Below are 25,024 nucleotides of genomic sequence, written 5' to 3' on the forward strand. Positions count from 1 at the left end.
AGTGAGCCCCTATAGTGAGCCACTGGTGTAGTACAAAGGTGTAGTAAATTCTGAGTGGATCTGCTTGAGGCAATGTATTGACGCTGAAAATACTGTTCAAAAATTGGATTTGACCCTATAACCTAATATGCAAGGAATAAAAGCTGTTTTGTTTTTTGTCCTCTTCATCTCCGATAATTAGTTGTTATTATTCTTTGCACTCAAACCAACATGCCATTCATAAACAGGCTCTAACTCTATTGTTAGCCAAGTGTTGTGTATATTTTAATTCGCCTTGTTTGCCACAATATGACATCAAAAAGCCTCAGCACCCTTCAGATCCTCCTCTGAGATCACCAAAATAGCATAAAGTCTCCTGAGCTGCAGCGAATCAAAGCTCCCATGCCACCTAATTTTCATCAGTCATGCTGTCCTGATCTTCTGAAAGGATTAGCTCTACCATAACAAGCATACAAGCAAACCCATCGACGTCTATTTTTCATCATTATACTTAGGAAGATTATTGAAGATTATGGATATAGTATAGTATATGAAGTGTTGTTATTTTGTATTACTGGCTAGTGGGATTTAATTCAAATATAGTACTCTCAACTTCCAGGATTCACTCATTACGCCGGCCTGCATAACATTTGCTGAATGGAATCCAGTACTTGTTACTTACTAATTTTGGGGTGCTGCTTTCCAATTTTGACAACCATTTGTAAGGTAAACAAATTTAGCAAATTTTGACTTTCATCTGAGCATTCATCCTGCCAGTCATTTTTGTTCTACAAACTAATAGAAACTATTTCTGTTTGTCAACAGGCTGAAATAAATTCTAAAACAGGCACTTTTTACAAGCACTGCTGAAAGGTGTATATGCTATTTTAGGGCTGCTTGGTTGGCATACCATTCAGAACATTTGTTTTTAAAGGGCTGGATGGGTTACTGTAGGTCATCTGCCGTGCAGAATCTTATTTCTACTCCAATGCACAATCACGTGCCCCTCGTGTGCCCCTCATTCTTGACCCTGAGATCACAACCACTCTACAGAGACGTCTACCTCCTGATCTTACACAAGATACACACTGTGAACAGAATAACAGTCCATTCAGAGCCATTAAATGACAACAGTGTGTAACTGTACCATTGAACTTTTTTTAGTCCGTAACTGCAGTGTGGAAAGGGAAGGCATAAATGGAGATCTGGCTATCTAGTTTGTACACCAAGTCAAGATGCTTATCAAAGTCTTTTCTTGTTCTTCCTTTTGTACCAAGCGTAAGAGATAAATGCCAATGGCATTATCATCCATATATTGTGAAAAGTTATGTAAGGGATGATCAGTCGGTCAATTTTCACATCAACCGATCAGGACCTTATTACATGGCTACTCGGAAAATTAATAAATGCACTACCGTTCAAAAGTTTCTGGTCAGTTTTTTTTATTTTTTTTTTAAAGAAATTAATACTTTTTAAGGATGCATTAAACTTATAAAAAGGGGCAGTACATTTATAATGTAATCAAATATAATACAATTATTTTAAAGTATAATAATAGTTTTTTTACAGTACTTTTTCTTTAAAAGTATATTTTTCAAATTTCACCAAGCCCAAATTTCTGAACAGAGAAGGACTGGAGTTGAGCATTGCTTTGTCTAAACTGGCAATTTTTAGGTGTCAACAAAAGACAATTAGACAACATATACAAACTAAACTGTATTTTACAACCATTCCAACTATGGCCCTCACATAATTACACAGCTGTGAAGAACTCCTCGGCACGCAGGAGCCAAACACATGAAAATTATTTATAATCTAAAAAATGAAATATGATGTACGCCATGCATGTCTAATTTCTGGCACTTTTCCATTTCCTTTCCCATGTTATTGGAAACGTATCGATGTCAATATGAGCTCACTGCTTGAAAATAGATGTTATACCTAAAGATATCATATTATGGGAAAAGTGCAATGTCAGATGTATCCCAAATTATGAATGTCTCTTATTATTATTTTCTATATTTATTGCATTCCTGTAGCTCAGAGCATTCCCAAGAAAAGCATGAACTATTTTTTTTTTTTAATGTATACCTTCAAGTCGCTTTGGATAAAACCATCTGCCAAATGCATAAAAAGTGACATGTGACTACTTTTCTAAAAAAGAAAAAAAAGAGAAACATTTAGTAAACATATACTCATTTATTTAAAAAGTGATTTTTTTTTTTCTGCAATATTTTTTTTTCTCAATGCAAAATCCAACAAAACTGAGCTGAAACACAGGCATCACTGTGAATCATGGCAATGTAGAGATCCTGGCACTGACACAAAAAAGGGCTATGATATTATTTTGATTCATGGTGTCAAATCGCAGTTTTATTCATGCAAACTGACTCTGAAATCATCAATCTTAATATATGCAGTTCCCTCAGGATCCCTGAAGCTCTCGTCTCACTGTTGCTGCCAGACTAAACGTCTTCATCTGCATTCACATCTTCTTCTCCATCCTTCGATTCCTGTGCTTTTCTCAGTTCTGCCCTGCCCTTCTCACTCTGATAATAGTCCGACTCAACCCACCCAGGGCAGGTGGACAATGTCACAAAGATGTCTTCGTCTACTTCCATCACTTTGTGCACTCGCTGCTTTATCCCTTTGGAATACCACTGTGGAGTAGGGACCTTTTCTGCAGGGTTGGTTGCCTTGTATAACCCCTCACCTTCAGCCAGAGTGATCTTATACTTGTGCTTTGGGCACACAATACAGAGCTTCTTGTTGATTTCCTGTGCATGAAACATTAAATGGGGTCAGAGTTCACATGAGAGGTAACAATGTGCGTCAAGTGCGCTTATGGATCACAGAATCTGCTTCAACAGAAATGGCTTTACCTCAATATCTCCGAGCTCCAAACTAATGCCGGCATCTGTAAGAAAAGAAAGTGTCATTAGCACCCATATGCACAAAAGCCTTTTTGATTCTGGCCTCTTGCCTCTGGAATTGTTAGCTGGCACACTTCCTCAACAGCAATAGCCTACTGTATTTCAGTGCTAAATCTTCTACTTTGTCTCCCTCTAGTGCAGAAAAATAAGCCTCACGGTAACACTGCAGGTCCATTGCATAGAAAGTTCTTTGATGATATATAATAAGAATATCTCTTCCATCCAGAGTCACATTCATCCTCTTAGCCTGATCAAAATCTTCTTTCTTGCCGATAAAATACATACGAGAAGGCTTGTTTTTATCCATGGATGCGGTGAGGTATAAATGACCTCTTCTGTGAAAAGATGAAAAATGTATTATGAATATTTCATTCACATATGAAGGTGCTTAAGTTACATAAATGCACTGTTCTTGGTTCTTGTTTATTATATATCTATTTATTTATTATATATGTTTATTATATAAACCACACATAGGCTACCATAGAATGACAAATTTAATACTAAAAGGTCAATTATGATAAGATAAAATAGCTATGACAGGCCTTCTCAAACACTGTCACGTTATAAAATTAGTTTACTAAAGGCAAAATGCTCAAGTATTTAACACACGTATCAAAATATATTTTCAATCTATCATTTAAATTTTTTAATTAACCTTTAAACTTCACATATCTAGAATAGACATCGCTGAGCAAATATTATAAGGCGTTGTTTTACCTTGTCCTGCTCCTGTTAGTTGTGTATTTTGTGAAACGTGCGTACTGTGTACTATATGGCTGAAGTTTGTTCTAGTCTGCAGAGTGTCGCGTTATCTCAGGCCCACCGGCTGCTGCTGCGTTCAGCTCTATCAGTCCCTCAGATCAGGACCCTCTCAGTGCATCATCTTTGTTTATTAATGTGTGGAACTGAATGATACACTACTAACTGACAGATTACTAACTTACACTGCGATTTCTCCGATATCAAAATTAAGTTTTATAAAATTGGACATATTTATACATTCCAAGACCTCCCCATCAAACAACATTTTATATTTATTATAAAAACAAATAACGTATCTAGACTCCTCTTATTTAAATTAACCCTGAGAGAGCCAATCAGGCAGCGACTCACACTGCGTCACACTGCGTACGCAGATGCGCCGTCAAAACAGAAAGTAGTGTCGGCATACTAAGCACTTTTCCATGTGTCATTCGCTTTTTTATGTGCCAGCTTATGTAGCATCTATTCTAAACAAAAAGGAGTACTCAGTCTATTACTGGCTAGACGTAAGTGAAATGATTTTATCTTAAGCGGCTAATGAATGGTTCTAACCTGCGTAGTAGTAAGTAACGTTACATGCATGTTTCACATAAGCGAGTCCAGTTTCGTTAAATAGTATTTCCATCCCACAGTTTGTATTTAAACGACATAAAACGCATTCAGGATACTTGTAGTTGACATTTCCTGTGGGAAACCCATCTTAAACCAGCTGTTTTGCAAGCTGAGTTTCTAAACTGTCTACTGTTGTTTCATAAAGAAACTCGTTTTTCGTCCATTGTCATGCGATGTGCTAAAAATGACAGTAAATTTGACGATTAAACTCATTTAAAACCAGCAAACAGACCTGCTTAGACTGGTTTGAGATGGTTTTCTCAGCAGGGTTTCTACAATTCAAATAATAGAGTAGTTTCAGGTGGTAAATGATGGTGTATGAACTGCTCAGATGTCACTAGAAAGCATAGTAATAATAATAAAAAAAAACATTCTCCAAATAAAGATTGTATATAATATTTGTACAAAATTATACAAACCATAGGCCTTCTTAAACATTGCAACACATTTTTAAACACTAAAAAAAAGTTTAAAATGTAAAAATAAATAAATACATTAAAATGTAGTAATATATAATTGTATATAAAATAGGATTTTTCTATTCTAAAAATAAATAAAATGTATGTAATTATATATTTAAATATATAATTATATAATAATAAAAACATCCTGTATTTAGAAAATAATTTAGCTATGACAGGACTTCTCAAACGTCTCAAATTATGTATCAGTTTAATAAAGACTTTTAGAAAGCACTTTATTTGATAAAGCATTTTATATGATAAAACTATAATAGATGGATGCATGTGCTTTACTTGACTGTGTATTTCCAGGTTATGGCATTGCGGGCGTGTGGATTTGTCATTTTTCGGCGTTTGGCCCAGCAGCCTCCCCCCGATAATACAGAGTTCCTGCTGCTGCAGACGTCCTACGGGGAACATCACTGGACACCACCCAAAGGTGCATCTCACAGTCCTCATGATGCTTTTACTGTGTTTAACTCATTTTACTCTCACTTTCTATTCGAACCACAAGGTTTACCTGTAATCCTGCCTATTAAAAATAATATTATGAGTTATTTTCACCATAATGCCTGTTTCTACTAACAGAAAATGAGTGGGTAAAGCATTTATAAACTAAATATAAAAAAAAAAAACAGCTACCATTTCTGCAACTACTACAGGTAGTAAAGTCACATGACCTGTCAGGAGCAAATCAGTTATCTTCAATTTCTAAGTATTGTTACAGAAAGAATAACTTATTATCCTCCCCCCATAAGGTCATGTTGACCTTGGAGAGGACACAGGAGGAAGCAGGTTTAGGTAAAGATCACCTGCGTATGGTTGATGGCTTCCTGCAGAGGTTGCACTATCAGGTCCGGGGAAAGGACAAAGAGGTCATCTATTGGTTGGCTGAGCTCCGGTACCCAAACACACAGGTCATTCTCTCAGACGAACACCAGGATTACCGCTGGGCCAAACTAGAGGAAGCCTGCAAGCTGGCAAAATACCAGGATTTACAGGACACACTTACAGCAGCACAGCATTATCTAGAAACACAGGGCAAACAGTAACATTTACACTTGGTTTTGAAATTTAGACACTGACAGAGTTAAACACTTGCACTCATCTTTATAAAATTGTTTTAGGATATTGAATTAATGACGGTTTAAAGGTGGAACTGATGTGTTGTATGAAATTTGACCGTGGGTATAGACTTATGACTTGCGTCCTTTTTTCGCCTCTACTTGCTAAGCTGAATTTAATTTGAATTCATAATAGGTTGCTTCCAAGTTGTTAAAAATGTTAAGACAAAACCCACAACCTCTAAATCTCCAGCAACAAACAAAACAAAGCTGCCATTCATTCCAAAGAATGTTGTGGGTTCAATATGAGGTAAGCTCTAATGACGCCATCTGTGGCATACTGTTAATTACCACGGAAAATAATTTTGAGAAGCCTCACAAAAAAATAAAAAAATAAAAACACACACACACTGACAAAAATGCTTAAAATTGATAGACTACAGGGCTTATGAGTGGATTATGAAACAATAAACATATGAATCAAATTTTTTATCCCTGTGGTAATAAAACAGTGCTTTATAAAAAAGAAGGCAAGTATTGAGATGCTGGGGTTTTTGGTCATTCCACACACACACACACACACACACACACACACACATTTTCCAATCTGTCGCTTTTCCGCAAAAGTTTTTCAATGTTGAAATTTAGGGTCCATCAGAAATAATCTATAAATTGTATGTTATTTTGCTATGAATCCTGCATCATGCAGATTGTCCTAATTTATTAACTATAATGAAAAACACTGTTCAAGAATCAATGTTGTTTTAGTATTATTTAAATTCTATTTTATTTTGTAAATATTTTAAATGAGCTTTATTTTTATATTTTTATTTAAATTTTATTTAAAGTGTTTGTCATTTTTATTAGTTTATTTAAAAATATTTGTAACTTATTTTTTTTAGTTTTGGATTTCAGTTAGTAATTTAAACCTGTTCAAACTTGTACATTTTTTGTTTAAAATTGTCATCTAATGTTTAGATTTGATTTTAGCTTTATTTCAATTGACAGAAATGTTTTTTAATAGTTTTTGTCAATGATAACAACACTGTCATTAGCACCTCTAAATGTGTTGTTCTAATGGTTTAATTGCTAAGGAGCATTAACTCCTGTACATAAACACAAAAATGAATTGTATTGTGATCATACAAGCACAGCCTTAAAAATTACCATACTGGACAACCCCCACCCACCTCAAACTCAAATACTTATGTTTAGAATTGAAATAGGTATCGATTCAGATTCATTCGTACCATTCTTGTGAATATTTAGAATGATATTCCCTTTAACAACATTACAAGAGAAAGGAAATGCATTGAACTTCGGTTGTTGTGATCTGACTCGGGACCACAAATCCTGTCAAAGAATAGCATATGAATACCAAAAAATTATTAATGAAACATTAAAAACACGCTTATCATGACACAAATAATAAAAGCCTTCAAGACAAATCCACTGTCATCACAACACTTTTTGAAATGGACATGGTCGTTTTGCTGTGCACAGGGGTGTTATACACCGAGAGTCTCTTGCTGAATGTAAAATCCAGTCTGATTTAATTGATTCACGCACCTGTTGAGCCCTTTCGGCCCCTAGTCCAGAGGTTTAAGGGAGTGATTGAGTCGGGAACCATTGTTCTAGAAAGTTCAGTGAATACAAGAGCACCGTTCACGATCCTCACATCCACATTCCCTTCCAGAGGGGTTTCGTAGGACCAGGAGTTAGCATCCGTGTCCTTGGCTGGTTTGTGGGAATTAAGGTGTACCTGAGACCCCATGTGCATAAACGTCTATGCTTCCACCCCCATTAAAGTGACCTTAGGGATTCGCGTGCCTCATCGGAGGATTGACACATCATATAAAACACACAAGCATGCTCTTGAAAGCTGCGGCCCACAGCAGCACCGCTGCCAACGCAAAAAATCATAAGACCAAGGATGAGAGGGCTCACACCAATGAGTGAAATGTCCTCAGCATTCACTGATCTCAAACCCCCTACTTAAAAAAAAAACTCCAAGATTATCGTCAAAATTGGTGAGAAAGGGAAATTGTTTGTTACAGCTGCTTGAACACTCATATGTGTTCACTTACCGAGAGTATGTGTACATTTATAAGCAGAACAGTATAATTACCTTCAGCCAAAATTGGTGGATGGAATATTAGGGGCTGAACGCGGGACATCATCATAGTGACTTAAACAGGCTCATCATAGTTTCTGGGTCAGTGAAATGAAGGTGCGCTGGAAGTAGTTTTAATGCCAATGTTGCTGAGCACTTGAAAGCACCTTAATTTGCCATATAATTTGACACCGTGATTTAATGGCTCAAAAAGCTCATGTAATTTGGGTGTAGGAGCTGCGGATAAGAGGATGTAGTTGTGAAGGTGACCCTGCTGATGTGGATGGCTGGTCAAAATGATGACACTTAAATTTAATGAGAAGGAAACATTTGTTCTCCATTTGTCCACCCTTGAATACTTACCTTTCTTGTGGAAAAGTGGGAATTTAGGAACATATAGTGAAATCAGTGGAGCCCTATACTGCAAAGACAGTTCTGAAGAAACTACATACTTGAAAATCTGGAAAATGAACAAAACATTCATTTGTTGGTGATTTTACCAGGCATAAGTAGCTCATGGGGGTGGGTTGAAGGGTTAGTTTGATTAAAAATTAAAGTTTTACCATTATTTACTCACCCTCATGATATTCCTAATCTGTATGGCTCTGTTGATTCAAACTGGCGAACTGCATTTGGTTACGCAACATGCAAGAATCAATGGCCTGGAGCATAAATGAGGGCTTCAGTGAAGGAACAACTTAATTTTGGCCTTTTCCTCTTCTGAAGCCACTTTATATTGCAATTTGGACTGTTTTTCGCAATTCTGACTTTTTTCACTCCTCTGAATTCTAAGTTTACATCTCTTATTTCTGAATTTTAAATTACATCTCAGTCATTATTTTTATTTTTATTATCTCACAGGTGTTTTTTTTTGTTACTGTTTCCGCCATGTAATAATATTATTTATTATTAATTAATAAATTCATTTATTCTTGCAATTACATTCTTGCAATTATTCTTGCGAGTTTATATCTTCCAGTTCTGCCTTTTTTCTCTGATTTGCGAGTTTATATCATGAAATTGAGTTTCTATCAAATTTTTTGTTCACATATTGCAATTCTTCTTTTTTTTTTCTCTCATTTACTGTTATAGCCTACTATTTAGTAGAGGAATTAAGTGTATTTGGAACCTGGGATTGTTTGGTTATTACCTATAAGGAAAAGCAGCTTGAAAAAAATTTCAAAACAGCTTAACAAAATTTCTCTTGCAATGTGAGGGTGAGTAAATCACATCAGAATTTAATTATGAGGGAACTAGCCCTCAAAAAAAGGTTGCAATAAAAAAAATAAAATAAAAATATTTTGAAATGAACATGTTTAAGGTGGCCTGACAAGCTTTGATTATCCAAAAGCCCTGAGGTTAAGAGGCAGGAGAAGGTGGGATGTGAAATGTTACAAAAAATGACTGGTTTTATGAAGCCAAAATGTACTTTACTTAGAAACGGGGAGGTGCAGAAAAGGACAGAGATCTTAATTAATGAGTTTTTTTGGAACAGAGTGGAAACAGAAAGCTTTAAGCACAGGAAAAGAGAAACTGAAACATGAGGCTGTCAGGGTAAAGAATAGTGAGAGGTCAGTGTCACGGAAACGGTGGAAGGAGGTCAAGATTCCTCGTTGCCGGAGTCGTCTTCGTCCCCAAAACAGTCCCCGGCCATTTCGCTGCCAATCCCACTAGCCTCTGCCTCGTCGTCGTCATCCTCCTCCTCCTCTATGTCGTCGTCATATAGATCGTCATAGAGCAGGTCAGAGCTACTGTCATGAGAAGGCACTTTAGTCTGGATGCAGTACTCAGCTAGCGTCGTTGGTACTTTAACTCCATCTCGCTCTGCATCTGCCTTCGTGGATATTACCTGCTTCCTGTGCAAAACGCAAAGACAGTGTCAGCAAACCTGTTAAGGCTTACTGTAATAGCTGCAAAAGTAACAACTGTCTCTAAATATACGCTACGATTCAAAAATTTGGAGTCTGTAAGTTTTTTGTTTTTTTTTAAGTAACTAATAATTTTTCAGCAAGGATGCATTCAATTGATCAACGGTGACAGTCAAGACATTTATAATGCTACCAATACGTTCTAATCTAAATAAATGCTGTTGTTTGAACGGTCTAGTCCTGAAAAAATGCATTTAACATGGTTTCCACAAAATATTAAGCAGCACAAATATTTTCAACATTGATTATAATAAGAAATGTGTCTTATGCAACAAATCAGCATGATTTCTGAAGGAGTATGTAACACTGAAGGCTGGAGTAATTGTTTTAACATAATATTTCTCAATATTAATGTTTAATATTAATAATAATTAATACAATAATATTTCTTATAAATAACAAAATACCTTTTTTATATATATATAAATGTAGTCTTGGTGAGCATAAGAGACTTTCTTTTTGTTAGGAAAGAATGTCAATAAGGGAGAAGTTCACTAATATTTACTTGGCCAAGGGAAATAAAGACACACTTCAGTGGGATGGTGCAATGAAAACATGCTGGGCCAACATTTGGCCTCAATCAATGTTTAATCTAGATCTCAGCCAACTCAGATCTCAGTGGTATAGTTCAATTTGGACAATTTCCTGAAGAATATACAAGTTGTGCACAATGCTTGGGTGTGCTGGGCGGTTGCCAGGGTGCTGCTGCTGTTACTAAGTTATTCTGAGTGGCTGTTGAAGCATTGCTATACAGTTATGAGTTTTGTGTTAGCACGTTGCTGGAATATCTGCAAATCAATTAAGGCTTCACAGCTTCTTTTAACAGTTGCAAATGTAACAGCCACATGTATAAACATATTTCACTTATTTTCCCAAAGTACAAGCAAATTTTGGAATGTTCAGGGTTGATGCTTACTAGCCCAAGTCAAAAACACATACATGGCCATGTCTCTATGATATTCTGATCTCAAGATACAGCTTAACTCCTCTACTTCAGTCTATTGAACTTTTCCACCTATTTTATCAATCATGAGGCATTTTGATGGAAGAAGATTAGTATGTGTTTTCATGGAAGTCATTTAAATGATAAAGTGGTCGTACCTTATAATCTCTGCGTATTCCTTGTCCTTGCCTTTGCTGTCCCTCCACTTGCGAAACATGACAGAGGCGTCCACATTTGCAGGAGAAAAGGTGTTGGGTTCGTTAAGCAGCGAGATCACGCTCAGCAGGATTGTTCTACAGACAAACACACACGTTACTCTACCGTTCAAAAGATTGGGGTCTTTAAGATTTTTGAAATGTTCTTGAAAAAATTTATTGTGCTTACCAAGTCTGCATTTATTTGATCAAAAAATAGTACTATTGTGAAATATTATAATTTAATATTACTCTTTTCTATTATATATATTTTAAAATGTAATTTATTCCTGTGATGCAAAGCTGAATTTTCAACAACATTACTCCAGTCTTCAGTTATCCTTCAGAAATCATTCTAATATGCTGATTTGGTGCTCAAGAAACATTTCATATTTTTATCAATACTGAAAACAATTGTGCTGCTTAATATTTTTGTGGAAAATATTATACTTTTTTGGGATTCTATAATGAATAGAAAGTTCAAAAGAACAGCAATTATTTGAGGGTAATTGTGGGTATTTTCACCATAATACCTGACATTCTGTGTGGGGTTCCATCGCTCTGAGGGCAGCTCTCCACTCTGAGGGTCATCCACAGGAGGATGGAGAATAGAAATACACACGTCGCCATTCTAGGGTTGAGAGATGTACATTACATAACAATGGCAACATTGTTACTATATGATTACTAATGTAAGTTTTAAACTGTTGTAATCCAATTGTTGGAGCTAGCGGCACAGTAAACATGCATACACAAGCACTTTCACCTCATAGATGTTTGGATGCCACATCTTGGTGAGGAATCGGAAGGTCGGAGGAGAGTAGGGGTAGTCGATAGGAAATTTTATATGGGCCTGGGGAAAGAGGCAGAGTGGAACAAGGAGCATTATTAGCTTGCATATGAGCCGTATTATAACTAGTTAATGAGCCATTATTAATCAGTCCAAAAATGGAAAGGACACATTAGACTAAAAGATTCATATCAACATAATCCTCATGAATCTCAACATCATGTACTCTTCATCAGGTTTCTGATGTGGTGCAAAAAGCATGCCTGAGATGACAGATGACAGCACAGTGCTTAAGTATCGTGATCGTGGTTATAATAACAATAGTGATTTAGAAAGTGATTGGGGCTTTGATTTTAGTTTTAAAAACGGCAGTGATTGTGAGAGCAGTTATAGGTAATGTGGCTATGGCCATGCATACGGTTTTTAAGGAATAGTTCAGCCGAAAATTAAAATTCTGTCATTAATTACTAATCCTCAACAGAATGATTTGTTTGTTTAGAAACTGCTCAGACACCAAATAGAGCTGTTTGCAGTGAATATTGGTGATAATTAAAATTTCTGTCTTTTCCTCAGAAAGCTAAGTTATGACTCATAGGACTTGGAATTTTATGATACTATTACGATGCTTCTGCATCTTTTTTAAAGATTGAAACCTGAAGAGTGTTTTTTTAATTAAAATTATCACATTCTTCCCTCCTTTTGTGTTCCACATAATATAAAGAATGCTAAACAGTATGGAATGACATGAGAGTGAGTAAATAATAAGAGAAGTGTCATTTTTGAGTGAATTATTGCTTTAAACATGAGTGCAGTGCTGCTGAGACTGTATCTTCTCTGCAAGTGGGACTCCTGCAACTCACCTCTGCTGTTGACTGCTGATTACGTGTCAAACTACATGAACTGGCTAGTGCTCTACTTGCGAGGCTGTGAGAGTGTGAATGAAAATATGAGTCTCAGTCACAGCATTTAGTGTTAGAAAGCTAAAACCTGATCTAATCTGACTTCCTCCATTAGCGATCATTAGAAATAAATTGGAAAAAATGACACAATTCTTTGAAGCTGGAATTTTCACAGGAAACACTGCACACATAAACAATAAGAAAATACACATTATTTTTTGCATAACAATTTATAAATGCTATTCACCAAAGATGCAATATCTCTATCCATGCAATATCTTGCTGAGGCCTGACAGATGCACATTTTAAATACTTTGGTATTTTAAGTATGGGTGGAACCCAACCCTGTGTTTAGAAAGATACCATAATCTTTGTTAAAACATGCTGCATTAGATACAGTATATCACCTAGAGTCCTAGACTATGCATTTGGGCCATGGCTGTTCAGTTATAGGATTATGGAAGACAGAAAGAGAATATTGTTTGAGGGTGATTTTATGCTTTATGAGGTACTATAAAGGTACTTGCCATTAATTAAAAAGATTTAAAAGTGAAGCGTGTAATTTCTCTGCCCAAAAATATAAAATGTTTTACTATTCGGACAAAAGGTAATCCTTCCTCAAAAGTCATGGGGGAATCAATCCACATTTTTTAAACATATAAAAGGAATAGTTCACCCAAAAATGAAAATTTACCCACCCAAGAATTTACTCATCCAAGATGTAGATGAGAGTTAACAACATTATGGATCTATTGGTGAGTAAGTGATGATACTTGCAATTCAGTTGCTACCCTAAATTCATAAATAAAACTTCACCAAATACCTGTGGCATATTATGATACAATAATATAACCTCGAAGGAATGCTGAGGAATTTTGTTGTGGTAAATTTGAGGGCTGCATCACTGTGAAAGTACTGGCTATTGCAGTTGATAATACACCAATGAGAATAAGTAGTGAACACAGGAAATACAGCTGAATACGGTCTTTCTCTTTAGCTCTGATATCAAGATGTCATTCATATCTATCAGGGCTAAAAAAAAAGAGATCTAGAGTATAAGGAACGCACCACCAGGCAAAGAACTTGAGAGTGCAAAACATGGGAGAACAAGTATGTGAGGTACACTTCAAAATGAAATATTATGCAGACTTTGAATTGCTTTATCTGACTCGCAACATTCTAGTTCATTGGTAAGCTATCAAGAACATCATTTAAATCCACACAGGGGTTACCTTGAAGTAGCCCCCTTCATAAAGTGTGTTTGGAGGGCCAAAGATGGCCACCTCCCAGTTGTACAGGTCCGACTCCTCCACTAGTGTGATGCGGAAACCTTCCACTGGCTCCTCCTGCAGGGATTTGAGCTCCAGCATCAGAGCCTTCTGAGAGCTCGGCATCTGCTGGTGTGCCATGACAGTCCTGATCCTTCAGCTTTACTGTGAATTCAAGAAAAACAGGTTTAGTTTGATCACAGAATAATATATAAAGGTTTTATTATTATTATTTTTTTGCATTATCTCATTGTGGCAACAATAATTATTATTTATTTATTTTTGTTCTAAATATCTTGCTGCTCATAATTAATGCATATGAATATTATATGCAGTATTACCAAAAAAAACAAAAAAATTAAAAAAAAAAAAAAAAAATAACAACTAATAACAAAAAAATATATAATAAACAACTAATACATATATATATATATATATATATATATTATATATAACTATGTGTGTGTGTGTGTGTGTGTGTGTGTGTGTGTGTGTCTAAACATGTTGATATACATATATATATATATATATACATATATATATATATATATATATATATATATATATATATATATGTGCACGTTTAGTAGATTAGTTATGTTATTTGGCTGTTGAGAGGTGAATTGCAAATGGAAAAGATATTGAACAAGATGAAAGAAAAAAAAGTCTGTGCAAATGTATGTTTAGTTTCGTATGCCAAAGCTATGCAACAACATTTTGATAAATAAAAACATGTTTATACACTGTTTGTTACCTGTGCTGCTCCCCAGGAAATGTGATGTTTGGGTGCCTTAAGCTTCCAGCTTCATGTAAATATTAATACGTTTCTGATATTTATTTATTCCGTGGGGCCCAGAAGGGACTGTTAACCTTATTCTTCCCTTGTTATTTCTCGAATCCTGTTGCTTTTATTGTTAGACGTTAACTTATCCAATATTCAAGCAGATATTAAGACAAATAAATCTATTCATCACTCTTCTAATCAGTAAAAAACATTAATAATAAATAAATAAGCCGTTGGGTTTGTATGTGCCGCTGGTTGCCAGTTGTCCTCGTGTACTGCTATAACGTTTACAAAAACTCTACAACATGCAAATACATCTCTAATTTGGCTTTATATGATGCAGGATATGTTTGTCAAACCCTGCGGGTCGCTGTCATCACGCCGTTTCGTTGCGCGTCCTCGGCCGCACAGTTGATCAGCTGCTTGTTTACATTTGTTCTGTTGCGAGGCTATAACGCACCTCCAAAACCCCCCGTTTGCGCAAAGAATTACACTGCCAGCTCTGCTTTATCCGTCCAGACCGAGTCGAAAGCGAATTAACGAAAGGGTATGGGTGTTGTGGAAGTGGTATATGGAGATTAATGGGAGCGCAGAAGAGATATCTGAACGCAATCGACAGGTGATAATATTTTTCCTTTCTCAATCGCTTCTATTGACGCTTCCGGGTATCATAGTGCGTGCCTGCCCTGTGCATGTCTGTACGCGAGTGCGTCATGACGCAGGACACTCAACTGTAAATACTTTTCACTCATGGACAACTATTGTACACAACAACATATGTATGTATTACATAGGTAGTACCCATTACATACATAAAAAATATTATATTCCAATTATATAAATATGGGATATATATGAGAACATTTTAGTAAGCAAAACGTAAAATAAAATTATCAATCGAAAAAACAGAGTAAGAATAAAAAAGAAATATAGGCTAAATAAAGATGAGTAAACACTAATTAAAATGCATAATAATAATAAATAAATAAATAAAAATAAAACGATTAAAATGGAAAAGTAAGCAGAAATACAATTCCCTGAGGTAAAGCACTACTATTCATTGCTCTCTTGTTGATTTTGATTGCTTCTATTGTCCTTATTTGTAAGCTGCTTTTGATAAAAGCTCTACTAAATGACCAAATGTAAATGTTGGCCTGTATAACCTTATATCCTTTTTATGCCAAAATCATCTACTTTGCATAATGTTTATTCTTTTTTTATATAAGACCTTTTTGACTGTGTAGTCTAATGGATGGAACAAAGAAAGGATAGATAGATAGATAGATAGATAGATAGATAGATAGATAGATAGATAGATAGATAGATAGATAGAGTTTTCAATTTAATCTCATTTACTTAATGGTTATTACAGTTCACTAATAAGCAATATTCAACTAACTAAAATACATCAAAACATTCCTTTTCCAGGTTGATGGACTCAAACCCGTGCTGAACCCATGTGCAAAGGCCTGTTTTTATACAGTCTATGGCAAAGGCCGCCACAGATGACGTCTCCTCCCCAGCTCTTCGCTGATTGGTCGAAACTGTTGTCATTCAGTGGCAACGCATGTCGTCACACAGGAACCAAAGGAGGCGGTCAAACCAAGATGGCGTTCCTCGATGAAGCAGGAAATATACTCGGTTTTCAGTAAATCTCCTCATCTGAGAGCGTCGACCGGGCCTTGTATGTCTAAAGACAAGTGAGACACCTATTCGGAGACCGAAGACAGAGCAGATACTGGTAAGGACACCGGTGGGACACGCAGGGGCAGTTTGAGGGGCGGTGGCAGAGGAAGTCGGGCCCTGTTAGGTCGCTTCACTAACCTGAACTGAAACACAACTAGACAGTTGCTTTTAACAAAACGTTCACATTCGTTTCCGTTCTTGTCTAGTTCTTACGTATCAGATTTTTGATTTTAGTTCATACGTTTTTTCGTAATTTGATTTTTTTGACGGACAGAAAAGGAGAAAATCGCAGTAGCTTGGTAAGGGGCCAGAAAGAAATATGTCATCATCCAGCTTCAGCATAAATCAACTTGTCTCATCATCAGTATATCTAAAGATTTATTGTTAAAATTGAACTGCTATTGGACTCATCTAGCTTGCTGTCTGTATGAATTTCTTGTTGTCTTTATTATTACGCAACAAATCTGTTAGATGTATGTAGTTACCAAACTGGTTATGATTTTTTTTCTTTCTGATCAGCTGTTATGCTTTTTATGTAAGAGATCATGGGTGGTGAAATGACCTCAAAACCGGTTTTATCGTCCTGTTTGTAAGCATGTGGTATATTTTTGTGCTAGTGCTTATTTTAGTGTGCTTAGTTTATTGATATGTTTTAGATTGCAAACTCCCTGTAGATGAAGAAGCTTATCTGTTTACAGTTACACTTTTAGAGCATTTTAAACAATTAATGCAAACAACATTCTTAATACATTAAATGTGAAGCAGTGTTATATCTTTTAAAATTGACAGTGAAGATATTTATAATATTGCAAAAGATTTTAAAAAAGATTTAGAAAAATGAAATTTAAATAACATATTTCAGTAGTGTCGCAAGTCTTTTTAGTATTGTGTTGACATAAGGGCAAGCAACCAATTCTGTTGATCCTTTAAACATACAGTTCTGTCTTTCTTATATTTCTCTGCCAATTTTGACGGTTTAAAAGCCAAAGATATCCAAATCCTTGTGTGTTATGAAGTATTGCATATATTTATTGTAACTTTTATGTTCAAAAATTTGAGAAAAGGGAGAGTTCAGGGGAGGAAAAATAGGAAACTGACTGCAGTGTGTGTGAATTTATGTTATTTGTCTATTTCTTTAGTTACTCTCAATGGCTGCGAGGAAGTCTGGATCAGATATCCACAACAACGGTGAGTCAGCCAATCATCTGTCCTGTTTGTTTTGTTGTTGTTTTTTTATAGACACGAAGAAAAAATACATCATAAATAAATGACTTAATTTTAAAATAATTAGCTTTTCTTGTTCTTCTGTTACTTCACTTGATGTTTCAGGACCCGTCAGCTATCTTGATGATGTTCCCTTCAAGCTCAATGAAAAATTCCGCTGTCCTTCAAAAGTGGGTCTTCCCATTGGCTTCTGTTTGTCTGATTGTAATACCGTTCTTTCGGATCTGCAAGTAAGTGAAAATTCACTTCAACTTTCCTTTATACAAGTGTTTTTGTCAGAAATAATTAATGCTATGCTTTACCCTTTAGTATGACTTTAGTCTAGAGAGGCGAAGCGTTCAGTGGGGGGAAGAACTCGCCAAAGCGCGAGCCGCTGAGGCTCGAGCAGCGGAAGCCGCCCGGACGGACTCTGAAAACGAAAGGCAAGCTGCAGGTCAGGATGCAGACATTGGATTGGTTGGAGGGAAGAAAGCGCGCCCCTCTGATGAGCAGGACGTTGTCCCTCCAGCATTGAACCCAGTTTTAGCTGGCCTACGGCATAATGCAATCCTTATGCCTCTCCCTGCCCCATCTTTTGGATCGACGCGACCAGCACCAAGCAACCCGGCCCCGCAGAGTCTGAACTTAGCTGACTTTGAGCGAGAGGAGGACCCTTTTGACAAACTTGAGCTTAAAACACTGGACGACAAAGAGGAGTTACGGAATATCCTGCAGAGCCAACCGCAGTCGTCCGTTTCGCCTCCTCAGCTACCTCCAGCAGAACATCGCCCCGCTTCTCCCAGTAATACGCCACCTCTTCAGGCCAAAGCAGGAATCTTCCATAAACCCAATGGTTTGGTTGGACTGCTGGACTTAGACCGGGGTGGGGTTGTTGGGACCCCCTGTGGACAGATTGACGCCGACCGCCCTTGTAACATTCGCTCACTGACTTTCCCCAAGCTTTCAGACCCAGTAGACTCTCCCTTGGAACCGCCTCTCAGCAGTTACCCAGCAGGCCAACCACGCAACCTATCCAACGGCACGCCACCATCCCTGCAGAGAACAGCGTCAAATACCAACACGACACTCCCACAAGAGCAACCTGTCTTCCCTCAGAATGGGACACAGAAGCAGGTATCGTAACACAAGCGGAAACATTTGCCTGTCAGTGCTAACTGTTAGCAAGTAAAATAGCTAATGCAGGCTCATTGGAAAAACATACCTGTGTTGACATTTTAGCAAAATGATATTGCATAGCTTTTGCATGTTTTGCAACACTTTCAGAGTAAAATGTTTAGTGAGTAGCATTAAAAGCGGGTTCAGTTTTATCTATATGATTTGTGTTTCACTGGGCTCGCTCCGCATCACAAGTGCAATGCTGTACCAGGTGAGCTACAGAGCAAGTTTACTACATCAGAAAAGCTATACATATGGAGCTGGTTATGTGGTGCAGGTGTCAAAATGTGTTAGTTTCCAAACTATGCACTATTGTACAAGAGATTTAAGATCATAACATAGTCTTATGCAAGTGATTGCATAAATACAAGTCTTTATTAATTGATAATCTCCCCCTATAATCAAAGTTGTTAGTGTTTTATTGCCACTAGTGGTCATTTGAGCTTGAAATTGCAATGAATGTATGTATAGGTAGATTTTCTGAGTTTTCCAAAAATGTAGACAAAGGCATGTTTTTCCAATGAGCTTGGGCTGAAAATATTTAAATTGATTGTCTCTGAAATATCTTTGTAGTCAAACCCCTTCACGGCGACTAACCATTCGCCTGCTGCCACGATCCTACATGGCCTCTCTCCCAGCGAACGACAGTGTGCGGAGACAATTGTGGGCATGGGTTATTCCTATGAGGGTGTTCTCAAAGCCATGCAGAGACAAGGACAGAATGTGGAGCAGGTCACTTTTTAGTCTGATTATTTACATTGCATGTCTGTGATACTGTTTGTTTATGTAAACAAGACATTTTATAGCATTTGTCTCATTTGTAGGTGCTGGAATACCTGTTTACTCACAGTCGACTGTGCGATCAAGGTTTTGATGCGACTGCTGTGGAGGAGTGCTTGGAGATGTACCAGGGCTCAGAGGAAAAGGTGGGTGAATTGTAACAGTCACAAATACACACGAAGATTGATTTACAACTACAAGATCTCAAATATCTTAATCTAGAACGATCTAGTTCCAAGATAGAATATACATAAAAATTCCCAATACTTTTCATAAATCCCAATAATAAAACAAAAAATCCTGGAAAGTTTCCAAAATACCTGGAATGTTTCCGAAATTTACTGTGAATTTTCCACCTTTTTGCAAACCTAAACAAGAATATCTAAATAGAATATACATTTGCATGTGCACTTGTTTTCATGTATTTGAATTTTAAAATAATTATATTTTGTAAGAACAGAGTTGTTAAAGAGTATGTGAATAGGGTTAGTTTTAGATTTTGTCATTCCTGAAGACTTTTTGACTGCTGTTTGAATTTTTTAAAAGAAATTAATACTATTAATAAAAATAGCAATAAAGAATTTAAAAAAATTATACAAAATTTATAAATTGTAATTTATACAAATTATAGTATTTCTATACAAATGCAAAAATGTTCTTTACACAATTTCAATCATAAAAAATCCTAAAAAAAGAGAACTTTTCCACACAAATATTACCATAGCTGTTTTCAGCATTGATCATAATAAAAAGTTTCTTGAGCACCAAATCAGCATGTTAGAATGATTTCTGAAGGATCATGTGCACCAAGTAATCAGCACGTTATCACATGAATAAATTACATTTGAAAATAAATATTAGAATTGGATTTTAAATTGTAATAATATTTCACAATATTACTGTTTTTGCTGTATTTTTGATCAAATAAATGCAACTATCGTGAGCATAAAACATTTTCAAAATATTAGAATTGGCAAAACGTAAGTTGAATTTAAGTCTTTACATCTTAAATTTTAGAAAATTGTCCCCTCTGCCATAGCTATCAAATCCCATTCAGTTCATATATTACAAATTGCAAAATATATTTGCATTATAAACACGCTTAAATTAGATTTAAGAACTTAATAATGACTTAAACACCTTTTCTTTATGCAAAGCTATTGCACTGCTTCAGAAGACCAATGGGCAACGTGTATGTCTATTGTTATTTATTTTGAGTCCTGCCCATTTAGTTTTGCTGTCTAGAAAGAGCAGCCAGGACATTCTGCATTACATCTCCTTTAATGTTGCACGGAATAAAAAGTCATAGAGAAGGTGAATAAATGATGACAGTATGCGTTTGAATTTACACATTCTCTCTCCTCAGGCTTTGGAGTTTCTGCAGCTGATGTCTCGGTTTGGGGAAATGGGCTTTGAGAGGGACACTATTAAAGAGGTACTGCTCGTGCACAATAACGACCAGGACAAGGCGCTGGAGGATCTGATGGCCCGAGCAGCTGCGAGCTGAGCCCCGAGAGTCTCCCCTCCTGGAGCCAGCCCTCCTTTGGCTCTCAGAGGGGTCCTGGCTGTGGAAGGATGGGATTCTCTTATCTCTAAGACAAGACAACTGATTTTGTACCCTAATAAAGATATACCTCTTGGGGAAGGGATTGATGGCACCACTCAACAGTGCATTCATCCCTCCTCAGCTGTATGTCTGTTAAGTGATCTTAGAATGATGATGAGTGGGAGGAGCCGAATCCTCCTCTTAGAATCGGCATTGGCTAGTGTCTCTATTGCCATGGTGACAGGCTAGAATGGGCGGAGCTGGAGAAACAGAACTGAGCGTAGCCCCACTGATAGAATACAGACTCGGAGTGACACTCGAAGCTATTACGCTGCCATCTCCCGCTGCTGGACGCAGGCTTTCGAAACTGAAACCTGAACACTCATACAATACATACGACCCATGGCAGAACAGAGACCCCACAGAAGTGCCCTCTCTCTATTCCGTCTCTGCTGTTTGTTTGTTCATACATTGTTTATATGTTCGACTGGTGGAAACACTTTATCCTTCTTCATTGGTTCTTTTTTGAGATTGTGTTTCTTTGCTCTTTGATTAGGAACTGCTTTAACAGAACTAATCTGCAGTAAACAATTTCACAGAAAAAAATCTCAATTAAACTAACACACATTTCAATATAAAACTTAAACGAACACATTTGGCAAGAGAAATTGGCAAGTTCAGCTGGAGCTGAGAAATTTAAACGATGCCGCCACATTTTCAAATAATTGACATGCAAATACTGCACGGGCACACTGAATCACAGATGTTAATATAAACATATTTAAAGATCTGTAAAGATACACTGTTGGTTTCCATCTGTAATAAAGATGTTGAAAATATTAACAGTAATGAGGTTAAACATTAATATGAGGTTTATTCTGAAATCTTTTGAAAAAGCTAAAGACTGTATAGATGCATGAACTGCTCAGAAGTTTGGGGGCAGGATGATTTTTTTTTTTTTTTTTGGAAAGAATAATTACTTTTGTTCAGGAAGGATGCATTTTAATTGATCAAAAGTGACAGTTTTTATAACTTTATATAATGTTAGAAAAGATTTCTGTTTCAAATAAACACTCTCCTTTTGAACTTTATATTCATCAAAGGATCTTGAAAAAAAATTGTCACAAAATTTAAACAGAAATAACATTTCCATACAAATGTTAAACAGCACAACTGTTTTCAACATTGATAATTAATAGAAAGTTTCTTGAGCAGCAGATCAGCATATTAGAATGATTTCTTCATGATTATGTGACACTTAAGACAAGTAATGATGCTGAAAATTCTGCTTTGCAGCACAGGAACAAATTACATCTTAATATATATTAAAACAGAAAACAGTTCAATTAATTTGCAAGAATATTTCACATTAGTACAGTTTTTACTGTATTTATGATTAAATAAATGCAGCCTTAGTGAGCATAGGAGACTTTTTTTTTAAAAATAAGTTGTATATTAATAAATCGTACCAACCCCAAACCTTTGAACAGTAGTGCTCATGATAGTTGTGCAATAGAATGATCTGAAAATGAGACTGTGAATGCTTGTGGCACATTTTTTTGGGGTCCTTAGAAACTGTTTGAATGGCCTTTTACAGCTTTGGTCACCAGAGGAACGTGTTTGTCTGTTCAGATATCTCCACATTACCTCACATGGGATTGACCAACTTGCTTAAACAAGACACACTGACTCCCTCCTTAGAGGAATGCAGGAAAATGAGCAGAACTGTGCAGTGTAGGAACTTTCCTGATGTAACAAATTAACATAACTGACTTGACTAAAATCTTTTGGCTCAAATGTAAGTCCAAGGACTAACTTCATGCTTTTTGATACAGACGTTTGACTTCTAATTATCAATGGGTAAATGTCATATGAAATTCCTAAGAAATTAGTTTTTCATATAAACAAAACAAAGTCTGTTTCAGGACCCATTATTTTCATAAGAATTAAACACAAGCTCTACCTCCATTTTTATTACCATTTACTGAACTTTTGCAACAAAATAATATTACAGTATCATTGCAATAATGTAATAACGATAATAATAATGATATTAAAATAGACTTAATGATACAAAAAATTATTTATATATATATATATATATGCCATTATATATATATATATATATATATATATATATATATATATATGTATCCTTACTATCATTAAGTCTATTTTATATTATTATTATTATTTTTATTACTGTTATTACATTATTGCAATGATACTGTAATATTATTTTGTTGCAAAAATTCAGTAAATAATATTACAGTATCAATGCAATAATGTAATAACAATAATAATAATGGTATTAAAATAGACTTAATATACAAAAAATTATATATATATATATATGTATTGTCCTTACTATCATTAAGTCTATTTTATATTATTATTAATATTTTTATTACTGTTATTACATTATTTCAAAAAAACCATAAAATTATAATAATAAAAAAATTAAGTAAATTTTAATAATAAAAAATTTGATGTATATGAGTGTGTGTGTGTGTGTATGTATTGATTTCGAAGTGAAACATGACCTGCATATGTTCTTGAAAGGTTTTGTGACGTTTGCCACAAAAGTTGTGACTGTGCCATTTATACATTTTTATTACTATTATTATTAATTTTCACCATTGTAGGTACAAAAACATCCTCTTAAACTCTCTTTCCATGTGCAGTTTATTTTGTTGCTTCTAAATAATCTCATTCCATTTGTGATGTGTGGGTGTTTGTTGATGCGAGTGGGTCTCATGTAGTTATCTGGGTCACCCTGAAATCAAAAGAAAAAACAAGAAATTAAATTTGAATGTGTATACATTTATTATATACATATAATGTAATACATATAATATAAAAACATAAATGGAGTGAGAGAGATGCTTACTTGCCATGAAAAATGTCACAATATAAAAACAACAATTAACAAAATGAATGGTCCTAAAATTGTTTGGGTGCAAAATCTATTATTTCTTCTTCTGTTTCTATGAAATATGAACTGCATATGTTCTTAAGTGATTTCAAGAGGTTTTCCCATCCAGTAAACGATTATTCAAAAAAAGTGACATTGTGTACAGGGTTCTTCCTCTTTTACTTTTTGTAACAGCTCTCCTCAGTCTAAGTTGAAAAGAAGGGCTGAAAAGAATACAGCATACACACTGCTGGCTGTATCACAAAGAGCATTCTGGCCTGGAGCGTGTCAGCACTCAGATGCAGCTCTATTGTTCTAAGTGTAAATGGGGAAATGTCCTGATGCACAGCTAGAGAACCTGATGGACAGGTAGAGATGATCAGGGGCTTAACGATACAGAGATCCATTGTTTCTAAATGTGATTTAAAAAGTTTAGTCGTCTTGAAAATCATTTAGGATATGATTAAACTTATTCTTCTATTTAAAGAGTGTGGCTGTCACTGGTGGTTATATGATGCACAGATTTTGTCCAGGAGCAGTAAAAAAAGATCCACCTGAACTGTAAATGACTTGCTGGTCACCACCATGGTGAAACTTCCAGTGAAACAGAAGGTCAGCAGCAATAGAAAGCACAGGTTAAAGGAAATTCACACTGCACATGCTGAATGAAGGTTGTTAAATGGCTTATTGTGTGTCAGTCAAAATAAACCTTTGTGCATCAGCAGATGGCATTGTTGAAACGGGCAGCATTTTTATCATTTAGTGATTTTTTTTCACTTGTTCAGATATTAACCAATCCAATAATCTGAAAGGTCAGAATTCCCAATTCAAAACTCAATTTCTGAACTTCTATTAAATTAGAAAATTGCATATAGTTTTATCACACTCTGGACTTTCAGCCAGCTTCATAAGGTGATGGACACATTTGGCTGTTTTTCCTTCAAATTTTAAAACAAAATAAAAGCATGCATGCAAGAATGTCTGCA

At 35.8% G+C, this 25,024-nt stretch overlaps 4 protein-coding genes across 7 annotated transcripts; 2 read left to right on the forward strand and 2 right to left on the reverse strand.

Moving 5' to 3' along the window:
• Positions 1-2,158: 2,158 nt before the first annotated feature.
• LOC109045219 (Rieske domain-containing protein-like) lies at positions 2,159-5,701 on the reverse strand. 4 transcript variants are annotated; one of them, XM_019063066.2, is made up of 5 exons: positions 5,045-5,185; positions 4,522-4,626; positions 3,069-3,247; positions 2,862-2,896; positions 2,159-2,756 (listed from the first exon to the last, which is right to left on the reverse strand). In XM_019063066.2, the coding sequence occupies exons 3-5, from the start codon at positions 3,217-3,219 to the stop codon at positions 2,445-2,447; spliced, it is 498 nt and encodes a 165-aa protein (XP_018918611.1). In that variant the 5' UTR covers positions 3,220-3,247; positions 4,522-4,626; positions 5,045-5,185; the 3' UTR covers positions 2,159-2,444. The 4 variants fall into 4 exon arrangements, with proteins under 4 accessions (XP_018918611.1, XP_018918612.1, XP_042634689.1 ...); XM_019063067.2 differs by lacking the exons at positions 4,522-4,626; positions 5,045-5,185 and adding an exon at positions 5,563-5,701; XM_042778755.1 differs by lacking the exon at positions 4,522-4,626 and having other exon boundaries at positions 5,045-5,179.
• Positions 4,031-7,262, forward strand: LOC109045220 (bis(5'-nucleosyl)-tetraphosphatase [asymmetrical]-like). Its single transcript, XM_042778756.1, has 3 exons — positions 4,031-4,183; positions 5,063-5,221; positions 5,509-7,262. The coding sequence occupies exons 1-3, from the start codon at positions 4,100-4,102 to the stop codon at positions 5,800-5,802; spliced, it is 537 nt and encodes a 178-aa protein (XP_042634690.1). The 5' UTR covers positions 4,031-4,099; the 3' UTR covers positions 5,803-7,262.
• Positions 7,263-9,335: 2,073 nt separating this feature from the next.
• On the reverse strand, positions 9,336-15,428 carry LOC109045222 (ubiquitin-conjugating enzyme E2 R2-like). The gene is made up of 6 exons (XM_042778757.1): positions 14,704-15,428; positions 13,914-14,114; positions 11,759-11,845; positions 11,526-11,623; positions 10,957-11,091; positions 9,336-9,783 (listed from the first exon to the last, which is right to left on the reverse strand). The coding sequence occupies exons 2-6, from the start codon at positions 14,088-14,090 to the stop codon at positions 9,528-9,530; spliced, it is 753 nt and encodes a 250-aa protein (XP_042634691.1). The 5' UTR covers positions 14,091-14,114; positions 14,704-15,428; the 3' UTR covers positions 9,336-9,527.
• Positions 15,429-16,290: 862 nt separating this feature from the next.
• Positions 16,291-21,724, forward strand: LOC109045217 (ubiquitin-associated protein 1). Its single transcript, XM_042778758.1, has 7 exons — positions 16,291-16,474; positions 17,559-17,607; positions 17,749-17,873; positions 17,953-18,756; positions 19,372-19,530; positions 19,623-19,724; positions 20,945-21,724. Exons 2-7 carry the CDS (start codon positions 17,568-17,570, stop codon positions 21,083-21,085), a joined length of 1,371 nt encoding a protein of 456 aa, XP_042634692.1. The 5' UTR covers positions 16,291-16,474; positions 17,559-17,567; the 3' UTR covers positions 21,086-21,724.
• Positions 21,725-25,024: the final 3,300 nt, after the last annotated feature.

Source organism: Cyprinus carpio, chromosome A21 (assembly GCF_018340385.1).
Source record: "Cyprinus carpio isolate SPL01 chromosome A21, ASM1834038v1, whole genome shotgun sequence".
NCBI classification, from domain to species: Eukaryota; Metazoa; Chordata; class Actinopteri; order Cypriniformes; family Cyprinidae; genus Cyprinus; species Cyprinus carpio.

What these genes read in the sequence shown, in the direction of transcription:
- LOC109045220 (XM_042778756.1), top strand. Translation starts at nt 4,100, where the DNA reads ATGTGTCATTCGCTTTTTTATGTGCCAGCTTATGTAGCATCTATTCTA. An exon ending in CAGTCTATTACTGGCTAGAC is followed by an intron (nt 4,184 to 5,062) that starts GTAAGTGAAATG and finishes GTGTATTTCCAG; the next exon opens with GTTATGGCATTGCGGGCGTG. An exon ending in GTCCTCATGATGCTTTTACT is followed by an intron (nt 5,222 to 5,508) that starts GTGTTTAACTCA and finishes TCCCCCCATAAG; the next exon opens with GTCATGTTGACCTTGGAGAG.
- LOC109045219 (XM_042778755.1), bottom strand. Translation starts at nt 5,094, where the DNA reads ATGACAAATCCACACGCCCGCAATGCCATAACCTGGAAATACACAGTC. An exon ending in ACCTGGAAATACACAGTCAA is followed by an intron (nt 3,248 to 5,044) that starts GTAAAGCACATG and finishes ATCTTTTCACAG; the next exon opens with AAGAGGTCATTTATACCTCA. An exon ending in AATGGACCTGCAGTGTTACC is followed by an intron (nt 2,897 to 3,068) that starts GTGAGGCTTATT and finishes CTTTTCTTACAG; the next exon opens with ATGCCGGCATTAGTTTGGAG.
- LOC109045222 (XM_042778757.1), bottom strand. Translation starts at nt 14,090, where the DNA reads ATGGCACACCAGCAGATGCCGAGCTCTCAGAAGGCTCTGATGCTGGAG. An exon ending in ATGAAGGGGGCTACTTCAAG is followed by an intron (nt 11,846 to 13,913) that starts GTAACCCCTGTG and finishes CTCTTTCCCCAG; the next exon opens with GCCCATATAAAATTTCCTAT. An exon ending in GAATACGCAGAGATTATAAG is followed by an intron (nt 9,784 to 10,956) that starts GTACGACCACTT and finishes CGTTTTGCACAG; the next exon opens with GAAGCAGGTAATATCCACGA.
- LOC109045217 (XM_042778758.1), top strand. Translation starts at nt 17,568, where the DNA reads ATGGCTGCGAGGAAGTCTGGATCAGATATCCACAACAACG. An exon ending in CCGTTCTTTCGGATCTGCAA is followed by an intron (nt 17,874 to 17,952) that starts GTAAGTGAAAAT and finishes TTTACCCTTTAG; the next exon opens with TATGACTTTAGTCTAGAGAG. An exon ending in ACCAGGGCTCAGAGGAAAAG is followed by an intron (nt 19,725 to 20,944) that starts GTGGGTGAATTG and finishes CTCTCTCCTCAG; the next exon opens with GCTTTGGAGTTTCTGCAGCT.